This window comes from Saccopteryx leptura, chromosome X (assembly GCF_036850995.1).
Source record: "Saccopteryx leptura isolate mSacLep1 chromosome X, mSacLep1_pri_phased_curated, whole genome shotgun sequence".
Classification (NCBI taxonomy): Eukaryota; Metazoa; Chordata; class Mammalia; order Chiroptera; family Emballonuridae; genus Saccopteryx; species Saccopteryx leptura.
In genome coordinates, this window is record NC_089516.1 from 14087278 (window position 1) to 14108772 (window position 21495).

The window sequence follows — 21495 nt, forward strand, 5'->3', positions numbered from 1 at the left end:
CACAGAAGGAATATGTACAATGTGTTTGTCTTTATGTAATCACAAAAGATAAACACTAAAAAAATTTGTGACTTGTAGAATCATGGTTTAAGTCACTAAATCCTCTCTAACTAAATTTAGTTACTATGTCTGTTCATTTCGTTTTAAGTTCTAGAAGAGAACTAATCTATCTTTATGCTTTCTTTATTTAAAGTTAAGAATATGTCTTGCCTTTTTATTTTTGTTTGATTTTGAAGAACTCAGAACTTAAGTACTTAATTATAAATGTTCCATAAAAATGATATTGACCAAAAAATTTTGGTAGCTTGATTTGTCAGTATAATTTGCCTTAATTTGGAGGGTTTAAAATGGCCACTGCAATCAAATATTGACAAGCATTGGGTCTTAAACCTTAGTTTATTTCTTTGGTATATAGTATGGTATAATTCTGCCAGTTAAATATAGTTATTTTTATGTCAAGCAGCTGGCTTAATTTTTTAAAAGCAATATATTTTTGGCATTAAATTTCTTATTACATTTTGGGGAGAACTTGCCTGCACAGCAATATGATAGATTTTTATTACAATTTTATTTTATGTCACTTGATGGGGGAGAAAGGAAAAGAAAAATAAGCAAAAATGTTTAACTTTGGATACTGAACTAGATACTTTACATATATCAACTGACTGTAATCTCATAAAACATGTATCATTATCCCCATTTTATATACGAGACATTAAGTAACTTGCCTGAAGTTATTCATCTAGTATGAAAATTATAATCTAAATCTATTTTTGTCTAACACCAAAGCCCTTCTTATTTCTTCTTGATCATGCTCCTTAGTCATGCTACATCTTTTGAATGCTGTAAGCATTTACTTGCAAGCTGGTATTTCTCTTCAAATTATCGGGAACCACTTTTCTGTTTTTGTCCTTCATAATATAAATAGCTATATAGAATTTTATTTATTGAAAGTTTATTTCTCCTGGTACTTTGAAAGCATCAATTAGATATCTTTTAGTATCATTGAAAAATTTGAATGTTTAAGGCTTAAGAGGTCGGGTAATAGAGAAAAATGTTTCCATTCATAAAAACAGCAATTTCAGTGGCGCTTCCATTCAAATAAGATTTATTTAAAAGAAAAAATGGCTCTTTACATTTATTAACAAAAATTAAGTCTAACAATATTCCTTTTTCCTCCCATTTTAAATATCGATTTGAATGAAACAGCAGACTTTCCCAGAGGAAAAGCCTCAGAGATGAATCACAGTTGGTAGCTTTACTGTTTATTTTCAATGCATGGATTACTTGTCTATTTTTAACCTACATTCTGCTGTTTTTCACACCTTATCTTTCTTGAAGTTTTATATGACTTTGCCAAATCAGTCTATACTTGGGGGTTTACAGATCATTGCATGTATCATGTTGTATAATAAAATCATTAAAAATGTTCAAAAGTATTGTTTTAGAAGTTTAGTTTGCTATTTATACTGAAAATTTATTCTTTTATTTTTAGCATAAATTTCTAATTCTTATTGTTTCCTAAATACCTTTCAAGACCATTCTATTTTGAAGGGATTAATGAGATATTTTTTATATCACTGAAAACATTTAAAGTGTTGAGGCATAAGAGTTAGGGTATGTTAAAACACAAAATTCAATTAAATAAATTTGAAAATCTAGTTGGCTTTATTGTACAGTTTATAAATTAGGCAGCATCCCATATAGCAAGCAGAAGGGAGCTCAGAGGAGCTATACAAAATGGAATTTTATAGGTAGAAAGGAGGGAATAAATTACAAACCAAAGAGTTGTTTCAGGCAAAGTCATCTTCCCATAGTGACCAGGGACTTCAGGGGTCTTATCTAGCAGACTACCGTACTAGTTTTTATCAGGCTGATTGGTTTAAAATCCACTCCTGGGAAAAGCTGAAACTGCCATTAAGTATTGGTTTGTTGACATGGGCTTTAGCACAAGTGACTCCATTTTGGGTCTGTTGTTTCATTTTTAATAGGCGCTAAAGAAAGTAAGATTTCTTTGAAATATTTTGCCATATCTAAGAAAATTGGGAAATAGTATCTTCATTGTTGTTGAGTCTTATTTTCTTTCATGCGTTCACTGCTGTTATTGGGCACCTTTTGTTCCAAATATGAGCAGTAGTGTAGTGCTGCCACTGTCCATGGACTGCCCTTCCGGTTCAGCTGTGCCAAGAATAGCAAGGCCTTCCAGATTTTCTTAGTAACTTCCTTTACGTTTTAGCTTTCCTTATTAACTTCTAATTTGTTTAGGATTTCTTAACCATTAGTAGCCTTTTTGTTAAAGTGATGCTTTTGTTAGAAAACAGACAAAAAATAATTTCACATAGGACAATAAACCTTTGGAATAGAAAGAAGAATAAGTATTGTATTATCCATAGGATTTAAAAAATTGCTTAACTTTTAAGAACTAAATTCAGTAGTTTCTGTAACAGCCATGTTTTGATGAGCCAAGGGTTAAAAAAAAAAAAAAAAAACTTTCTGGCATCAAAAACCTTTACTGCCAGGAATTTAATTTCTTTTATTTTAAAGCCACTGTGCTCTTTTTGTAGGTGACCTAAGCTATAACTTGGGTTTTCTTTAAAGTTAAGAACAAATTCCTCTCTTTAATTTGTTTTTCTTTAAGCTTATTATGCTCAGATCCATTTGTAGATGATAATGAAGTTATGATTGAGTGATTATCTTTGGTAATCACAGAGATTGGAACCCTGTGTGTCATCTTTTTTTTAATGTACAAAGACAACTAGAATAACCATACCAAACATAAATATCTGCTGGCTAAGAATGGTTCTTGATATGTTGTATATGATTTGTCTTTAAAATTAAAAACGTAAGTGGATTTCACTACAAGATAAAATTGGTGTTTCTCTTGGAATATGTTTATATTTTTTTCCAGTTTTCTTGACATTTAATCTTGAGTGAGAAGCTTGTTCAATTTGAAATATGAGTGGTCAAGGAAGTGGAAAAAGATACTTTGGAATTCAGTTTGCTACAATCATTCAGTCATCAATGGATATTTCTTTTGTTATATTGTGAAGAATAAATGTGCATCTTTTAAGTATTTATGGCAAAATTCATGCTGTATTTCATCTCATCACTCTTGAAATTTTTTGATTTTATTAACAGTCTTTGACCTTTTCAAATCTCACAATTGAAACTCTAAAAATGCCAGAATCATTTTTGAATTCTTAATTAAAATAAGTTTTATACAGCAAAAAATGCATCATAAACTGCTCTTTAGATAGTATTTTTTAATAATTATTCTTCTTAGAAGTGCTTATATTTTATATCATTTTTAAAAATAGTTTTATTGGGCCTAATTTGCATTCTATAAAAATTCACTCACTTGTTATTAATGAGTTTTAATAAATTTAGATACAGTTATGCAACCATCTCTACAATTCAGGTTTAGAAAACATCCATCTAAGATAGTTTTTTTTTCAGCTGCTTCTACTTAAAATTAAATAGGTTAATTTTTTTAAACTAAGATCATAGATTAATTACATATATTTTTATAATTAACTTCATTTGAATTCATAATATCTCCCTCTGTTTTAGTAATATATATGTGAATAATATGAATATATACATATAAAAATACACTCAGTTTTGAAATAGGAACAAATTAGTCAAAGATAGCCCATAACAGACTGTAGGATATAGAATCATTCAGAAAACAATATGTTAAAACCACTAGAAAAAGAAAGGGTAATTTAATAAATGGTAGTATGTCATTTAGTTAAGCTTTTGGAAAATAAATTAAGATAGAACACTAAAATCATTTTAGGTATATCATTTATTTAAGTAGAAAACATAAATCTGTAAAAAAACTATAGAAAATGTAGACAAAATTATTTCTAGATGTAGAAAGACTTACTAAGTACTTAAAATGTGGATTAAAATGAAAAGAAATATACTGTTTAACTCTGACTACACAAAATTGAAAAACATGACCAAGTATATTGACAGATGACAAACTGGGAAAAATATGAGAAGCTGATGGTTAATATGTATTATGTGAATATTACATTCAAATTAAAAACAAAAAAAGCCAAAATATAATAGATGATCATTTAAATAGACAATTAAAACAAGAAGAAACAGAAATTGCTGATTAGATGTATATGTACCAAATAACAGAACATCCAAGCACTTGAAACAAAAACTGACAGAACTAGAATAGACGAATTATAGTTGGCTACTTCATCTCTACTCTCTGAAAAAATGATAAAACTAGTAGACAGAAAGTCAGTAATATTTAGAACTGCTGTACAACACCATCAAGCAACATGATATAATTGACATTTTTAAAATTCTTTATCCAGCAACAGCAGCATACAAATTCAAGTGCCTATGGAACATTCACCAAGGTAGACCCGCACCATAAAACAAACTTCAATACATTTAAGAGAACTGAAATCAGAATGTATTCTTTAACCATAATGGAATCAAACTAAAAAGCAAACAATATACTTCTTAATAATCCATGGATAAAAGGGGAAATTTCAAAGGAAATAAAGAGAAATGCATTGAACAGAAAGAAAATAGAACAAATAATTTTTGTGGCACAGCTAAGACAATGATGAAAGGGAAATTTATAGCACCAAATGCTATATCAGAAAAAATATCTCAAATCAATTATCTAAGCTCCCATCTCAAGAAAATCGAAAGCCTGACCACTCGGTGGCGCAGTGGATAGAGCGTCAGACTGGGATGCGGATGACCCAGGTTTGAGATCCCGAGGTCACGAGCTTGAGCGTGGGCTCATCTGGTTTGAGCAAAAAGCTCACCAGCTTGGACCCAAGGTCTCTGGCTTGAGCAACGGGTTACTCAGTCTTCCCTAGCCCCACGGTCAAGGCACATATGAGAAAGCAATCAATGAACAGCTAAGGTGTCGCAGCGAAAAACTAATGATTGATGCTTCTCATCTCTCTCCATTCCTGTCTGTCTGTCCCTATCTATCCCTCTCTCTGACTCCCTCTCTGTCTCTGAAAAAAAAAGGGACAGAGAAAAAAAAGAAAATATATATTGCCAATCCACTAGCATAAGTTTCAGTTAAGTGAGATAAAGACATTCTAGAGGTCTGTTGTAGAACAGTCTGCCTGCAATTAACAGTACTTTCTTGTACACTTAAAATTTTGTTAAGAGAGCAGATCTCATGTTAAATAGCCTTACAATGAAAAGAAATAAGAAAACAATAGCAAATTAAGCCCAAAACAAACAGGAGGGATTAAATAATAATGATAAAGGAGCAGAAATCAATGAAACTGAAAACAAACACAATAGAGAGGTCAACCAAATTAAAAAATAATAGAGGAATACTACAAATAACACTTTATATATTGTGAACAACTTAGATGAAATGGACGAATTCTTTGAAAAGTACAAACTACCAAAACTTACCCAAGATGAAATAGATACGCTGAATAATCTTATAACTATTAAAGAAATTTAATTGTAATTAGAATCCCTTCAGGATTTCTGATAAAAAGGTTGCAGGTCCAGATGCTTTCTACTAAACTTTAAAGAAGAAATTACACCAATGCTACACAATCTGTTCTAGAAATGAGACTGTTATCTTGATCTTAATACCTGACGAAGATAGTGCAAAAGAAAAAAGAAAACTACAGACCCATATCTCCCTTGAACTTACATGTTAACGTCTTCCACAATATATTGGCAGATCATATTCAACCATATATAAATAGAATTTTATACTGTGATTAAGTGAGATTTCTCCAGGTATGCAAGACTGCTTTTATACTTAGAAATAAATCAGGGTATTCTACCACATCAATGGGGTAATGAACAAATATTATATGATTGTTTCAGTTAATGTAAAAAAAAAATTGACAGAATGCTGTACCCAATCAGAGAAATTCTCAGCAATATCAGAATAAAGCGGTAATACCAGAATTTGATAAAGCATTTATAAAAAGTAAGAGCTAACCTTATACTATATTTTTGAAGACTGAATGATTTCCTACTAAGGCTAGGAATAAGGAAAGGTTCTCTACTTTCACCCCTACTATGTACAAATATATTGGAAGTAATATTCAGTGCTGTATGCACGAAAAGGAAATAAAAAACAGAGATTGGAGAGGAAAATAAATTTCTCCTGTTTATAATTAATGTGTGTCTGTGTGGAGAAAATTCCAAGATATGTCCAACATGTCTTCTAGAACTAGTAAGTAAATTTGGCATGATTATAGGATACAAAGTCCATACACAAAAATTAATAATATTCCTACATTTTAACAATGAACAATTGGGAACCAAAATTTAAAACATGGTACAATTTAGGCCCTGGCCGGTTGGCTCAGCGGTAGAGCGTCAGCCTGACGTGCAGGAGTCCCGGGTTCAAACCCCGGCCAGGGCACACAGGAGAAGCGCCCATCTGCTTCTCCATCCTCCCCCTCTCCTTCCTCTCTGTCTCTGTCTTCCCCTCCCGCAGCCAAGGCTCCATTGGAGCAAAGTTGGCCCGGGTGCTGAGGATGACTCTGTGGCCTCTGCCTCAGGCGCTAGAATGGCTCTGATTGCAGCAGAGTGACGCCCCAAGATGGGCAGAGCATCGCCCCCTGGTGGGCATGCCGGGTGGATCCTGGTCGGACGCATGCGGGAGTCTGTCTGACTGCCTCCCTGTTTCCAGCTTCGGAAAAATGAAAAAAACAAACAAACATGGTACAATTTATAGTTGCTCCAAAAATAATAATACTATAAATTTAGCAAAATTTCTACAGGATATGTCTATGAAAACTGTAAAACAATTATGTATGAAATCAAACAAGACCTAAATAATTGGAGAGACACACTGTATTCATGTTTAGAAGACTCAACTTGGTAAAGATGTCAATTCTGCTCAAATATCCCTGTGTGTTTAATGAAATTAACATAAAATCCCAGAGGAATTTTTAATAGTTATATACAATATGATTCTAAAATTTATATTAAAAAGCAAAGGAGCCTGACCAGGTGGTGGCACAGTGGATAGAGCTTTGGATTGGGACACGGAAGACCCAGGTTCAAAACCCCGAGGTCACTGCCTTGAGCGCAGGCTCACCAGGCTCGAGCACAGGGTCACTGGTTTGAGCCTGAGATCATAGATATGACACCATGGTTACTGGCTTGAGCCCAAAGGTCGCTGGCTTGAGCAAGGGGTCACTTGCTCTGCTGGAGCCCTCCAGTCAAGGTACATATGAGAAAGCAGTGAATGAACAACTAAGTTGCCACAATGAAGAATTGATGCTTCTCATCTCTCTCCCTTCCTGTCTGTTCCTATCTGTCCCTCTCTCTGACTCTCTCTCTGTCTCTGTCAAAAAAAATTAAGCCCTGGCCTGTTGGCTCAGCGGTAGAGCGTGGGCCTAGTGTGCGGAGGACCCGGGTTCGATTCCCGGCCAGGGCACACAGGAGAAGCGCCCATTTGCTTCTCCACCCCTCCGCCGCGCTTTCCTCTCTGTCTCTTTCTTCCCGTCCCGCAGCCAAGGCTCCATTGGAGCAAAGATGGCCCGGGCGCTGGGGATGGCTCTGTGGCCTCTGCCTCAGGCACTAGAGTGGCTCTGGTCGCAACATGGCGACGCCCAGGATGGGCAGAGCATCGCCCCCTGGTGGGCAGAGCGTCGCCCCATGGTGGGCGTGCCGGGTGGATCCCGGTCGGGTGCATGCGGGAGTCTGTCTGACTGTCTCTCCCTGTTTCCAGCTTCAGAAAAATGAAAAAAAAAATTAAAATTAAAACTAAAAAGCAAAGGATCTGGGATAGTTAATCAATTTTGAAAAGGAAATAAATTTATCTTATTTTAAATATTATATAATTTCAGTAATCAAAATTGCGGTATTGGTGGCAGGAGAGACACATAGAGTCTAGAACTATTCCTTTATAAGTATGATTTTTGACAGGAAGTAAAGGTAATTCAGTGGACATGGCCTTTTCAACAAACAGTGGTGGAACGCTTGAGTAAGCTTAGAAAAAAAGTAAGCCTCAACACAAACATCACATCTTACACAAAAATTGACTCAAAAATGAATCATAAATCCAAATGTAAAAAATAAAATTATGAAATTTTTAGAAGAAAAAATTACTTTTGTTTGGGTGAAGTTTTCCTAGTTAAAAACCAGAGAAGAAATTATCAATAAATTTAACCTCATTAAAGACTTTTGATCTGCTAACGATCCTACTTAAGAGGATGAAAAGCCAAGCCATAGACTGAGAAGAAATATTACAGATAACTTACGCCTGACCTGTGGTGGCGCAGTGGATAAAGCGTCGACCTGGAAATGCTGAGGTCGCCAGTTCGAAACCCTGGGCTTGCCTGGTCAAGGCACATATGGGAGTTGATGCTTCCAGCTCCTCCCCACCTTCTCTCTCTCTGTCTCTCCTCTCTCTCTCTCTGTCTCTCCCTCTCCTCTCTAAAAAAAGGAATAAATAAAAAAAAATAAATTAAAAAAAAAAATATTACAGATAACTTACTTTATGAAGGACTTGCGTACAACATATATTTACAGCTCCCTAAACTCAATAGTAAGGATACCAAGAATCCAGATAGAAAATGGGCAAAGGGTTTGTTTCACTAAAGAGTGTATATGAATATCAGATATGCACATAAAGATGTTCAGCATCATTACCAATTTGAAAATTAGTAGAGACGTACTGACAGCTATTAGATATAGATAATATTTAACATAAATATGGAAAATGCATATAACTAGGAGAAATTCAAATTAAATCTATGATGATATGCCACTACATAGATATTAGAATGACCAAAATAAAAAAAATGTAAATGAAATCTCTTTTAAAAATATATAACCAATAAAGGACCTCTCATATATGGACCCCTGTAACAGTGGGAGACATCTGAGTTGCAGAATTTTCTAGAAGAAAGACAAATGCAGTTCATAACCACAAAACAGTTTCGTATAAGCATTTCTAGTAAATTGCCTAAATAGAGGTTAATAGAGGTGCAAAACATTAAGATTCTAGTAATTTGACTAAGTTTCACCTCCGTACCTTCTTTTATATTTGTGATTTTGTTGTTTTCCATAAACTGGGCTTCTCAAATCATCAGAGCTTTGGCCCCACAAAAGCCTGATTAGCATTCGCAGACAAGAGAGAGGACAAGGAGTGATGGAAATCCACTGTGAATTCATTTGGTGGCAAAACACTTGCTGAAAAAGGCTGCTGCTGTCTATAACAATCTTGAAAGTATTGACCTTATGCCAGTATACATTTATTATTTACATACCAACTTGTTCTTAATACATGTGAAGTGACATAGATAATTGGTTTAGTAAAAGATAAAATGTAGGTAAGTTTACTGAGGCAGTAGATTGATGTTTAATTACATGTGGGATGGGCTTTGGAGTCAGACTTCCTGGGTTTGAATACCAGCTCCAACACATACTAGTTGTCACTTAACCTTTCTCTGCCTCAGACTTCTCATCTGTAAAATGGGAATAATAATAATGCCTATCTTATAAGTCTTGTGACAATTATTTAGTGCATGTAAAGCACTTAGTGCAATAATGGGCACATAGTTAAGTCCTCAGTGTTAGCTATCATTTCTAGGCTCTTAATTGTGAATATTTCAAAAAGATATTCTATGTACTCAAAATCTTTGCTTCATTTGAAAGTAAACTAAAACACTTGTCTTTAGCTAAAGTATTTATTTTGTTATTGTTGTTGTTGATTTGTTTGAGATGTAGAAACAAATCAGACCTTGTAAGAAGTTCCAAAGGACTTCTAAATATTAAGGACTAAAAAAAGAAAGAAATTGGATAGAAAACAAACATAATGTTTCTTGAATATAATTTTCTTCCAACTATTTTCCTCAATTTTTTCTTAACTATGTCCTAAATATTTTTATCAGTGAACAATTTATTTTGTATTATTCAAAATCTTATTTTAGGCTATTGTATTTTTTGGAACCTTTCAAAAATTGTTCCTATTAATCACAGTTTTTATTTTTCCTTTATAGGTCACCATTTGCTGCTGTCACAGACTATTCAGTTACCAGAAACAATGTCATACAGCTCTGCTTAGAATTGACAACAATTGTGCAACAGGTATTAGCAGACAAACTTCCTTCTGTTAATTTATTAGCTCTTTCATATTCTATCAAAGAAAAGTATTCCTATTTACCAAGAGTTTTAAGATATTGGTTTGGGAGTTTTTTATTCAAAGACAAATGGTTCTAAAGAAACCAAATATATAATTATTCATTGAAAAATTATTCACATAGTCATAGCCCAATGAACAAGGATTTTATTTACCGGAAGATGTAAAATTAAAATTAAGCTGAACCTCCAGAGGCATCATTATAATAAGATCACAAGTCTGTTAGTTTCACACTTTTAGTGGGGTTGGCTATATTGCCTTTCACAAAACTGAATTGCACCATTTGGATAACAATCTGAGGCTTTTGCTCTGCGACACTATTATTTCCTTATTAGTAGAATTATTAGTTTCATTTATATACAAATAAATATATACAGTAGCCTTTAACTCTTAAAAAATTCACTAACATAACCGGATTTTTTCTTTTACCTTGAATATTATCTAAGTCAAGGATCCCCAAACCAAATGCCTTCAGAAGTGCAGCTGCTAATATAAAAATGTGCAAACCAAGCCTGGCATAAGATATGGGGAAATGGTAGAGAGGCTGATTGGCTAGAACATATCCTACAAAAATTTATTTAAATCTAATAACAAAAACCCATTTGAGAGGTCTGAAGCCTGCAGCCACCACTCTGTAAGACTGACGTCAGCCTCTTTCTGCTGCTGCTGTTGCTGCTGCTGCTACTGCTGTCGAGTGCTGTTATTTGTTAACCTAATCCAATGATGCAGAAACAGGGAAAGCAGAGGGTGAAATGTGATGAGACAGAGATTATTGGGAAAATTGGTGATATAATTTATGCTTCTATTTTCTATCCTTTATTACCAGGGATAATTAAGAGTTTCTTATATTGTCTATATTTTCTCAAACAAGAAATTTTTTTGGTATAGATTTAAATGCTTCACATTTTACTGTACAAATTTTATTTGGACCACTCCTCTGAAACAGCAGGTTCTAAGATGTTTCTCATTACAAAAAGGATAGTAACTTTGTGACTTAATTCTGGAATACATCAGACATTGATCATGATTACATCATGGCAGTGAGAAGGTCGGCAGCTCATTGCTGCAACACATGCGTGAAGATGGTGAACATTTTATGAGCTTTGAAATACCCTAACAGTCTCCCTGCATGTCTTCATACTTGGTATCATTAAATTTTCTTTCTGATTTCAAATATCTCAACTGGGTAATAGGAAAAAGAGTGGCTTTTAGGACAAGTTCAGCAAACCTTTTCTGTAAAAGGCCAGAGTATATATTAATGGCTTTGTAAGCTATATGGTGGAGGCTATTTGGTGTCTGATGCGAATATTCAACTCTGCTGTAATGCAAGAGCAGCTGTATGTGTGCATAATGAATGGGTGTGGCTGTGTGCTGGTGAAACTTATTTCACAAAAATAGACAAAGAGAATTTGGCCTATGATGCTTATTTGCTGAACTCAGTTCCAGGGCAATGCTAGTCCATTGTGGTCTGTCACCAATAGCATTCTCATCACAGGGAGCTTGTTAGAAATTCAGATTCTTGAGGAGCAACCCAGAGTTATTTTGAAGAGGGCCCAGGAATCTGCATGTACAGTAGTGTTCAAGGTCATTCTGATTTTCATACATTGTTCTAAGGCAAAGGGTAAAAGAGCAATAATAGAAACCTGTGCATAATTTCCTTCTATTTATGTATTACCAGTGACATTTCTTCAAAAATCTGTTTTCTAAAGCTGTTTCTTTTTTTTTTTTTTTTTTTTTTTTGTATTTTTCTGAAGTTGGAAACCGGGAGACAGTCAGACAGACTCCCGCATGTGCCTGACCAGGATCCACTTGGCATGCCCACCAGGGGGCAATGCTCTGCCCATCTGAAGCATTGCTCTGTTGCAACCAGAGCCATTCTAGCTCCTGAGGCAGAGGCCATGGAGCCATCCTCAGTGCCTGGGCCAACTTTGCTCCAATGGAGCCTTGGCTGCGGGAGGGGAAGAGAGAGACAGAGAGGAAGGAGAGGGGGAGGGGTGGGGAAGGGTGGAGAAGCAGATGGGCACTTCTCCTGTGTGCCCTGGCTGGGAATCGAACCCGGGACTCCTGCACGCCAGGCCGACACTCTACCACTGAGCCAACTGGCCAGGGCCTAAAGCTGTTTCTTTTAAAGGCATTAAACTTGATCAGAGATTTGAGATGTGAATAATAGATTATTAGTTTCTTCCCTATTACTATGAGAGAAAGACATTCCCTCTGAATTAAGGGTACCTGCTACACAGTGTTTGTATGATAATTATTCATAGTCTTAATACCAAATATGTGCTCAGAAGCAATCTACATACAAATACTCATAATAATGCAATATTATTAACACTTATATGCTACATGACAAGATCTGTGATAACTGCATTATGTGTATGATTTAAGCTTTTCATTTATATATGAGACCCAAGCCAATTGAAATACTATAGAATTAAATGGGAAAATTAAAAGTTTATTTTTTCATACCTGAGAAAGTCATACTTATCGTCAGTTCTATGAGCATGCAACCCATCTCATGTCAAACTTCCAAAATAACTTTATTTCCAAGCATAATTATGACAGACACTAGGTGTTTTTCTTGTGTCTCTTCCAAACATCTGGATCTAGATGGCCTATTTAAGGTTTACTTTTGAGTAATTGGCCAACTCTTTGTTAACTTATAAACCAAGATTGTAATTCTAAACGGCAACTATGATACTATTTCCTGAATATCTTGAAGGAAAATACTCAAGTATATTAATTTTCACTTAATTCATGCATATCTAATGTTTTCCCATATGAAGAGGGGTTAAATAAAGTGATCTTGGGGAAAAGCTTTCTTTATTTTAACTTTTATGTATATAGAATGAGGTCAGAAATGGACTTAACCAATGTCATCCCAATAAATTCAATACAAATTAAAAAAGAAAGAAAGAAATGGAATTTTCTATGTTTAGAACTCCTGGGTTCCAGAACAAACCTTTGTCATTCCCACCTTCAGATGTTACATTGAAAAGAATCACTGAAATGATTTTCAGTGAATTAAAATTTCCGATAGAGAATTGCACAGTGGTGGAAGTGGTTTGTGTTAGATACGACTAACCCACGATTCTGCTATTTGAAAAACCTACCATCTAAGCAACAAGTGATTCAGTTTTTGTTGGTTTCCAGAATGTATGAACACTTAATTGACAATTACATCATAGAAAACAAATGCAATTCTGATATTGCCCCAGAAGTTTGTGTGTTCTCTCAACAGAACTTTTTAATAGCTACAGTCTTAGGCTCAACATTTTCTTTAGGCATCTTACTTCAAGGTATAATGGGTTTAAGTTTTGCCAATTACAGGTCAGGAAACATTAGATAGAGGAAAAAGAGATGCTTTTATAGGTTGAACTTTTAAGTACCTTCTGTCTGGAGCAAAAGGTGAAATTATTCCACATAATTGAAATATTCCAGAATGTAGGACTCCTGTACTCTCCACCCACTGTATGCTCTGTTCTGAAGAGGATGTCTTGCTCTTCTTGGAACATTTTGCTCTAATATTACCTCTTTCTGTTTTTGTTTTTGTTTTTGTTATTTTGGGGTTTTTTTAGAGTTAAGTAGCTCATAACATCACAGTTACTTCTACTTCACACTCATTTTTCCATCATGTTTCATGTGTTGCCATTAAGATGCTTCAAGAGCAAAAACCTATACTGTACATGGTTATTCTTGGTTCTTGCCTTCCTCACTCCAACCCAAGTTCTACTCCACTTGATATCTTTTTTTTTTTTTTTTTTTTTTTTTCTTTTTCTTTTTTCTGAAGCTGGAAACAGGGCGAGACAGTCAGACAGACTCCCGCATGCGCCCGACCGGGATCCACCCGGCACGCCCACCAGGGGCGACGCTCTGCCCACCAGGGGGCGATGCTCTGCCCATCCTGGGCGTCACCATATTGCGACCAGAGCCACTCTAGCGCCTGAGGCAGAGGCCACAGAGCCATGCCCAGCGCCCGGGCCATCTTTGCTCCAATGGAGCCTTGGCTGCGGGAGGGGAAGAGAGAGACAGAGAGGAAAGCGCGGCGGAGGGGTGGAGAAGCAAATGGGCGCTTCTCCTGTGTGCCCTGGTCGGGAATCGAACCCGGGTTCCACTTGATATCTTAATACCTCTAACTTTAACTAAGACTTTTCTATTGTACCTTAAAGGGGATTAGATTGTTTCTCTTATTAAAACTATATCTTCATAACTTCCTAAATTTATCTACTTATAAGTCTAGATTCAATCACTTTCAGCCCAATCATTTCAAAGCCCAGCTTCCATTTTGTCACTTTCAGCAATTTTCCACTAATTTCCAATTTGATTGCAAACTTCTCTTTTTTGAAATTCAACGGGTTGCAAGTATGGTTCTAACATAATTTCAGCTTTAATTTTCAGCACTCTCGTGTGTCTCAAGTGTACTCTGGTTCATGTCAGTGACTTATTACTTATAAAATAGACTTTAGATTTTCATGCTTTTATGTTGTGAACCCTCCACTGAACATGCCCCATATATATTTTTATCTCTGCCTGTTAAAAGTGTGTCCCATCCTTTAAGGCCTCTAGGAAATGCTACCTTTTTATGAAACTTTTACACAACTATCTGTACCTTCCCCCTATGTTGACCATTTGTATTTAATGTATTGATTGATATGGTTGGGATTAAATTAAATATACCACTTTTCTCTTTATCTTCTGTTTCCCACCTGTTATTTGTTCTTTCTCTTTTCCTCTATACTTTTCCATTATTTTTCATGATTCTTTTTTGTTCCTTTTGTTGACTTACTAGCTATGGTTCTTTGTTGTGTGGTCAGAGATAGGAATTCCTTAAACTTACTTTGCATAGAATTTCATATCTCATCTATGACAGTTATATTCTACAGTGAATAATAATAATCTGACTTCTCCTGGATCATGAACTCCTTGAAGGCAATAAAAATGTCTTTCTCATTTTCATATATAGTAGGTTCTCATTACATCCTTGTTAAACTAAATTGACCTGAGCCCCAATTTTCCCCTGTGGTTAGCACATGTTGTTTATACTCTTCAAGAAAAAAATGGAATTAAATGCTTGAATTGTTACTCATTTTTATTTCATCTCCTGTGTAAAAGCTACAGTTCTGTCTCTGCTATTCATGTAAGAACCACAAAGATATCAAGAGATATCCATTAATTTACATGTCAGTTACATTGCGTGCCCATCACCCAAAGTCAAATCATCTCTATCCCTGCAACGCAATCAACATTTCAAATGCTATAGTGCTGTTCATGTGAAACCTATGTACTCTTATTGATCTATGTTACACCATTAAATTTAATTTCAAAATTAAAAAATTAAAAAACTTACATCTCAGTTTATTATTAAAAATGAGAGTTGTGATCTTCATAACTGCTTGCCAGTGCTAGAATGAAGTTAACAAAACTGAAACACTATACATAATGCTAACAAAACATCTTTTAGCAGAAACTTAACTATAGGCATGACATATTAATGTTTGTAAATTATCTCTTAAATAATATGTCATTTTTCTACTTTTATATGGTATCCTATCTTTGGTACCAAGTTTTGTGTGGGGACAGGAAGTATATGGGAAATCTTGTTACCTTCTCAATTTTGCTGTGAACCTAAAAGTTCTCTAAAAAATAAGCCTGTTACATTTTTAAAAAGAAAAAATACATATGTAGGAATAAAGAGGATAGATAAAATAATGAAATGAAGTAGTTGTATTTGGTTCTTGATAATGAGACTATGGGTGATTTTCTTTTATTTAGACTCAACTTTTCTCTATTTTCCAAATTTTCTAAAATGAATCTGAGTCATCAGAATAGCAAAAACATGAATGCTATGTATTTTGAAGAAAGACTACTTTGATAAAAGAGCACAACATAGTCAAATACTTATTAATTTTAAAATAAATGATGTAGTTTACAAGTAGTCAGCGTCCATCTAATGGTCCTGTTCAGCCCTATACACACACTAATCACTATATTCACTTGGAATTGTATGCGGTATCTGAAGATGGGAATGAAACTTAAGCTGCCAATAAAAGAGGCCAATTTGAATTAGCAAAGTATAGATTTTAAAAAAATATATCTAGGGCATGCATTTATTACCAGGCTTTCAAGAAATCTCATCTGAACAGGGTGATAGTTATGCTTTGAAATATGCTGTACTTCAAATTATTATTCACTCAACTTTAATTATTTTTATTCCCTTTGCAGCAAAGTGAGATGATCAATATCTAAAAATAAACTGTCACAAATAGCCCTTTTTAAAATCTTAACTCAAAGGGGTGGTACTATAAAGTAAGTGGAAAGTGCTTCCTGATATTGGCTACTTATATTTAAAGTAATGCTAATGTTAGAGAGGAAAGATAATGTAAATTCCTTTTAACAAGCTCTGTTTGGAGAAATTTATTTAATCGACTCTATTTCGCTTATATTCATTGTAATGGGTTTAGATAGTTATATTTGAAGTCTTTTAAAGAACTCTCCCCTCAACACTTTCCTCCCCACATAATATTGGGTATAATAATGCATTCAAGAAAATAAATGGAAACTGATTTTAAAATCTTAAATGGAAAGAATTCTCACAAAGAGCTGAATCTTCATTTAGAGCGCCATCAGCAACTGAATCAGAAAAATGAGACAGGTACCCACGCATTACTTGTCAGCTTTGAAATAATTGCCATGATGCCTGCCCTAATGGGTATCTGCTTAACCTGAAATTATTCCTACTGTACCAATTTTATATTGTTCAATTCAAACACAAAAGTGATTAATTAGATTGTCACCGGTAAAGAAATGTGCACAAAAGTGTGGGATTGCAAGGTAAAGCTTTGGTGGAACTTAGAACATTTGGGGCATGGGAAAGAGGGTGGGGACAGTACTGATAGACTTGAGGCCTAGCCCTCCTGCTTCATGATTATTTCACCTTGAACAAACCATGTAATTGCTTGTGTCATCTATAAACAAATAACTATATTATTGGAGAATAGAATTAGATGTGTTATACCAGTTCACAAATGTGAAGTGAAAAACAGAAAGAAAGTAAAATTTATTTTAAAAAATGGGTGAGGAATAGAGACTAGATAAAAGAAATAATGACATTGTTCTAAATGATAAATTTAGAACACATATGTTCCCCGTCCTTTTGGTGTTTGTTTTCTTTAGTGGCATATAGAGTGAAATCTGAATTATATGCTGAGAAAATTTTCAGTATGTGAAACATTTAAAATCAGATTTTAAAAACATAAATACAGAGTGAAGACTTCTTTTAAAATTCAAGTTCTGGTGATATACTTTTTACCTAAAATGGTCCTCTCTGAATCGTAAAATGTCTTTCTGTTTTCTTATGGGCTTGCTCATTTTTCAGCCTTTTTATTTTTATTTTTTATTTCTTTCTTTTTTTAATTAAATGAGAGGGTGAGAGGCGGGGAGGCAGAGAGACAGACTCTTGCATGCGCCCCATCAGGATCTATCCAACAAACCCAATGTGATACTCTGCCCATCTGGGGCTGCTGCTCCTTTGCTTGGCAACCAGGTTATTTTAGTGCCTGGGGGCGAGGCTATGGAGCCATCCTCAGCACCCTGGTCCAACTTGCTTGAACCAATTGAGCCATGGCTGCAGAAGGGGGAGAGAGAGAGAGAGCAGAGTGGAGAAGCAGATGGTCACTTCTCCTGTAGGCCCTGACCAGGAATCGAACCTGGGACTTACACACGTTGAGCCAATGCTCTACTGCCGAGCCAAGTGGCCAAGGCTTTTCAACCATTTTAGATCCATTTTTCCATGACCTTGCATATCACTGATTTTCTGAATAGTGTTCAAAACATATTACTTTCCCTGACCATTCCCAGCTGAAAGTTGGAAAAGAAGAAAAGATCTGTAGTCTTTTCACATAAGATTTTTGTAAAATAACATTTCAGAAGAAATGCAAAGAAAAAATAAATTTTAGAAACCTTTCCTAAAACATTAATCTCTTCTAAGTAGGTAATTTTTGCCTATAGCATAGTCAACACTTTGTTTCCCCATGATCTAAAATTTGAAGAACTAGCATTTACTGTTCAAAAAAATCTTAACTGAGAAAATCATCACCAGGAACTGAAAGTTCAGTTAGGTGTTGAAAGGGAGTTTTTATGGCCCCGGTTTATTGTGTGCAGCAGTATAAAGACTTGTATGTTGCTTATTCTCTACTCCTCCAGTTATTTTCTATTGTTAAATTATAAAAGTAATAAAATCTGTTTTATAGAAAATTTTTGGAGTAATGAAAAGAGAACTCTGCTTATAATCCTTCTACCTAGAGAAAATCCCTGATATCATTTGGCCTATTTTATTTCAGCTCATTTTTCTGTACATACACATACATATTTTGAATATGGTCTTTTTCATTTAGTATCACACATTAATATCTAAAATATTTACTGTATAGTTCAAATTGTGTCTTCGTCCTTTTAAAAAGTTCATAAAATAATGATACTTTTTAATTTAAAAAAAACATAGTAAACTATAAAGAAGAATTACAGTCATCCAAACCTAAGCACCAGAAACTCCTACTGCTTTGGTCTTTCCTACAATAATGTCTTTAAATTGTTACTCGGACATTCGAACAGGTCACTTGTTTGATTTTGTTCCATATTCACCTGTTAGATATATATTTTGTTTCTTTTTAAAATCTTTATTCTAGAAAATGGAAAAAATATTCCTCAAAGATCAATACTGAAAATGTTTCATTTCGATGGACAGCTTTCTCTAAATTATGCATGTATGCTTTCTAATCACTTTATTATCTTTATACCATTTCATTATAAATCAGTACACATAAATGATTTTTGAGCTATATTTTAAATACACCTTTTAAAATAAATGTATTTCTGCTTGAATATAATCTAACTTGTTTTATCTTAATCAGATGGTTATTTACTCAAGGTAAATACCAGAGAGAAAAATAAGAGCTTTTCTAGGATTTATTGAATTGGTATTTGTGGTATACATTCTTAGAGTACATATTTGTAAATATTATAAAAAAAAATAAAATTTAAAAAAGCAGAATTTTGTTGAAATGAGTAGCCTAGAGGTGATTTTTAAAGTTTCATTAAGGATTTAGCAAGGAAATTTAGCCTATAAGTTCATTGACAATAGCTGTTATATTTTACTTTGTTATGCTTCTTCTATATAAATAGTACCTTCTTAGTTGACATTTTATATCTTTTACTCTTAAATTTTAATACAAAGTAGTGTAGTAGGTTTTGTCATAATGTAAAAGCAAGTTTATTATACTGGTTCTGCCTTTTGACAATCTATAGAAGTAGACAATTTACTTTGTCTTTGATATTCTTTCCCTTTATCTGGGAAAGTGGATCACTACCTTGTTTGATTATTGTAGGGTTGCTGTGAATATTGTAACTGATCTAGCTGATAACGTGACATTTAGAAGGTGCTTATTAAATTGCAATTTTAGTTACCTTATATAGTGAGAATGCCTTTGGAAATTAAACTCGGCTAATTTTTTACTCCACAAAAAGTTAAAAAGAATGATGCTCTCCTTACTTTTTCTAGTTAGTGGCAATGAAAATCAACCTATTTCTAGAATGACTGATTTTTTTAAAAAAAAAGGATTTCAGTTGAATTTAGGATGTTCTTTAGATTTTAATGCAAATTGATTACTTTGTGTAAATTCAGGAAGATATTTTGAAACATCCATGTTAACATGTAATACAGAAGTTAATTTGATTATCTTTGAACTTGCCATCCTTATTCACATATTCATATAACCTAGAGTTGAAAGTGGAGAACTCAAAATATATAAAGGTAAAAGGCCAGTAAAAGGCATAATAATCATACAGAATATGAATTATAAAAGGGATATTTAGCCTGACCAGGTGGTGGCGCAGTGGATAGAGTGCTAGCCTGGTATGCTGAGGATCCAGTTTCAAAACCCCAAGGTCACCAGCTTGAGTGCAAGCTCATCGAGCTCGAGCACAGCTCCCCAGCTTGAGCGCAGGGTTGTCAGCTTGAGCCTGGGATCATAGATGTGACCCCATGGTTGCTGGCTTGAGCCCAAAGGTCACTGGCTTGAAACTCAAAGTCACAGGCTTGAGCAAGGGGTCACTGGCTCGGCTGGAGCTCCCCACCTCCTGTGAAGGCACATATGAGGAACAATCAATGAACAACTAAGGTGCCACAACAAAGAATTGATGCTTCTCGTCTCTCTCCCTTCCTGTCTGTCCCTCGTTCTCTCTCTCTCTCTCTTTCTTGCTAAAAAGAAAAAAAAAAAGACTCAAGTGGTCATTAAGTACATGTAAGGTTCAAAGTGTGGATATAAATTATATTAGGATAGGCAGAACATATATTCTGTGGTTTGTTTAGTTTTAAAACATATAAAAGCCCAGCCAGGAGAGTCTCTCATTCATCTGAAACACAACTTTAAATACTATATTTTTCTATATTCTGAGAGTTAGTGTTTGAGCCTTCCTGTATCAGACATTCTAGGTGACCTGAAAATTGGACTGGGCTCTTGGGATTGAAACTGGGGCATTTTAGAGCAAAAATGAGGACAAGCTTTATATGTAATTTTTAAACAACATGAATTATATTACTTAGCATTCCTGTTGAAGGCAATATGAAAGATTATTCTGTTTTTTATCTGATATTTAAACAAACAACATATATGTAGTTCAGCTACTTAATCCTTTGTTTTCTTCAGCTGTTTTAATTGATGATGAAGAAGGAAAATGACTATATTTCTAAGCTTTTCTATACAATCCTAATATGGTAAATCAGAAGTTAGGGTATGAACTGTTATGCATAGTACCCAGATGGCATGAACACGTCTTTGTTTTTGTTTTTCTGAAGTCAAGTCAAATATAAAACTAAAAATATATAGAATATGCAATGCTAAGATTATGTTATCTGTACATGCCTATATTACTCCAAAGGCCTAGTATATAGCATTATAGTCAGAATAGATATAATCACATACACACACAGAAATTCTCATTCTTGGTGTAAAAAATAAAATGCTTATTTTTAGCTGAAAATTTTATGAAGGCTCAACATGAAAAGGAAAATAAGAATAATGAAATTATTGCATGCTAATTGAGACTTTAGGAGAGCACTATTTAGAACATTGAGACATAATAATTTGTTATTTTTCCAGCTTTCTGTCCCTGGCCTGACTTATGAACAAAAACTTAAAAATCTACTGTATATTATATGAAAATGCTGAAATAGATTGTTTTCATAGGTTTGTTCTTTTACAAATCTAGACTATATTGTATGTTGTCTGAGCCTCCTGCCAGAACACTTTTAACAATATAGATAGTATCATCATTAGTAGTAACAGAAAAACTATATTATGGCACACTATACAATA

At 34.3% G+C, this 21495-nt stretch overlaps 1 protein-coding gene across 4 annotated transcripts in view; it reads left to right on the top strand.

Moving 5' to 3' along the window:
- CNKSR2 (connector enhancer of kinase suppressor of Ras 2) overlaps positions 1-21495 on the top strand; it is a 257028-nt gene that overhangs the window by 62773 nt on the left and 172760 nt on the right. For all 4 annotated transcript variants that reach the window (XM_066357908.1, XM_066357911.1, XM_066357912.1 and 1 more), the window contains exon 4: positions 9984-10071. In XM_066357908.1, the coding sequence (XP_066214005.1) occupies positions 9984-10071 (88 nt within the window). The remainder of the gene's footprint in view (positions 1-9983; positions 10072-21495) is intronic.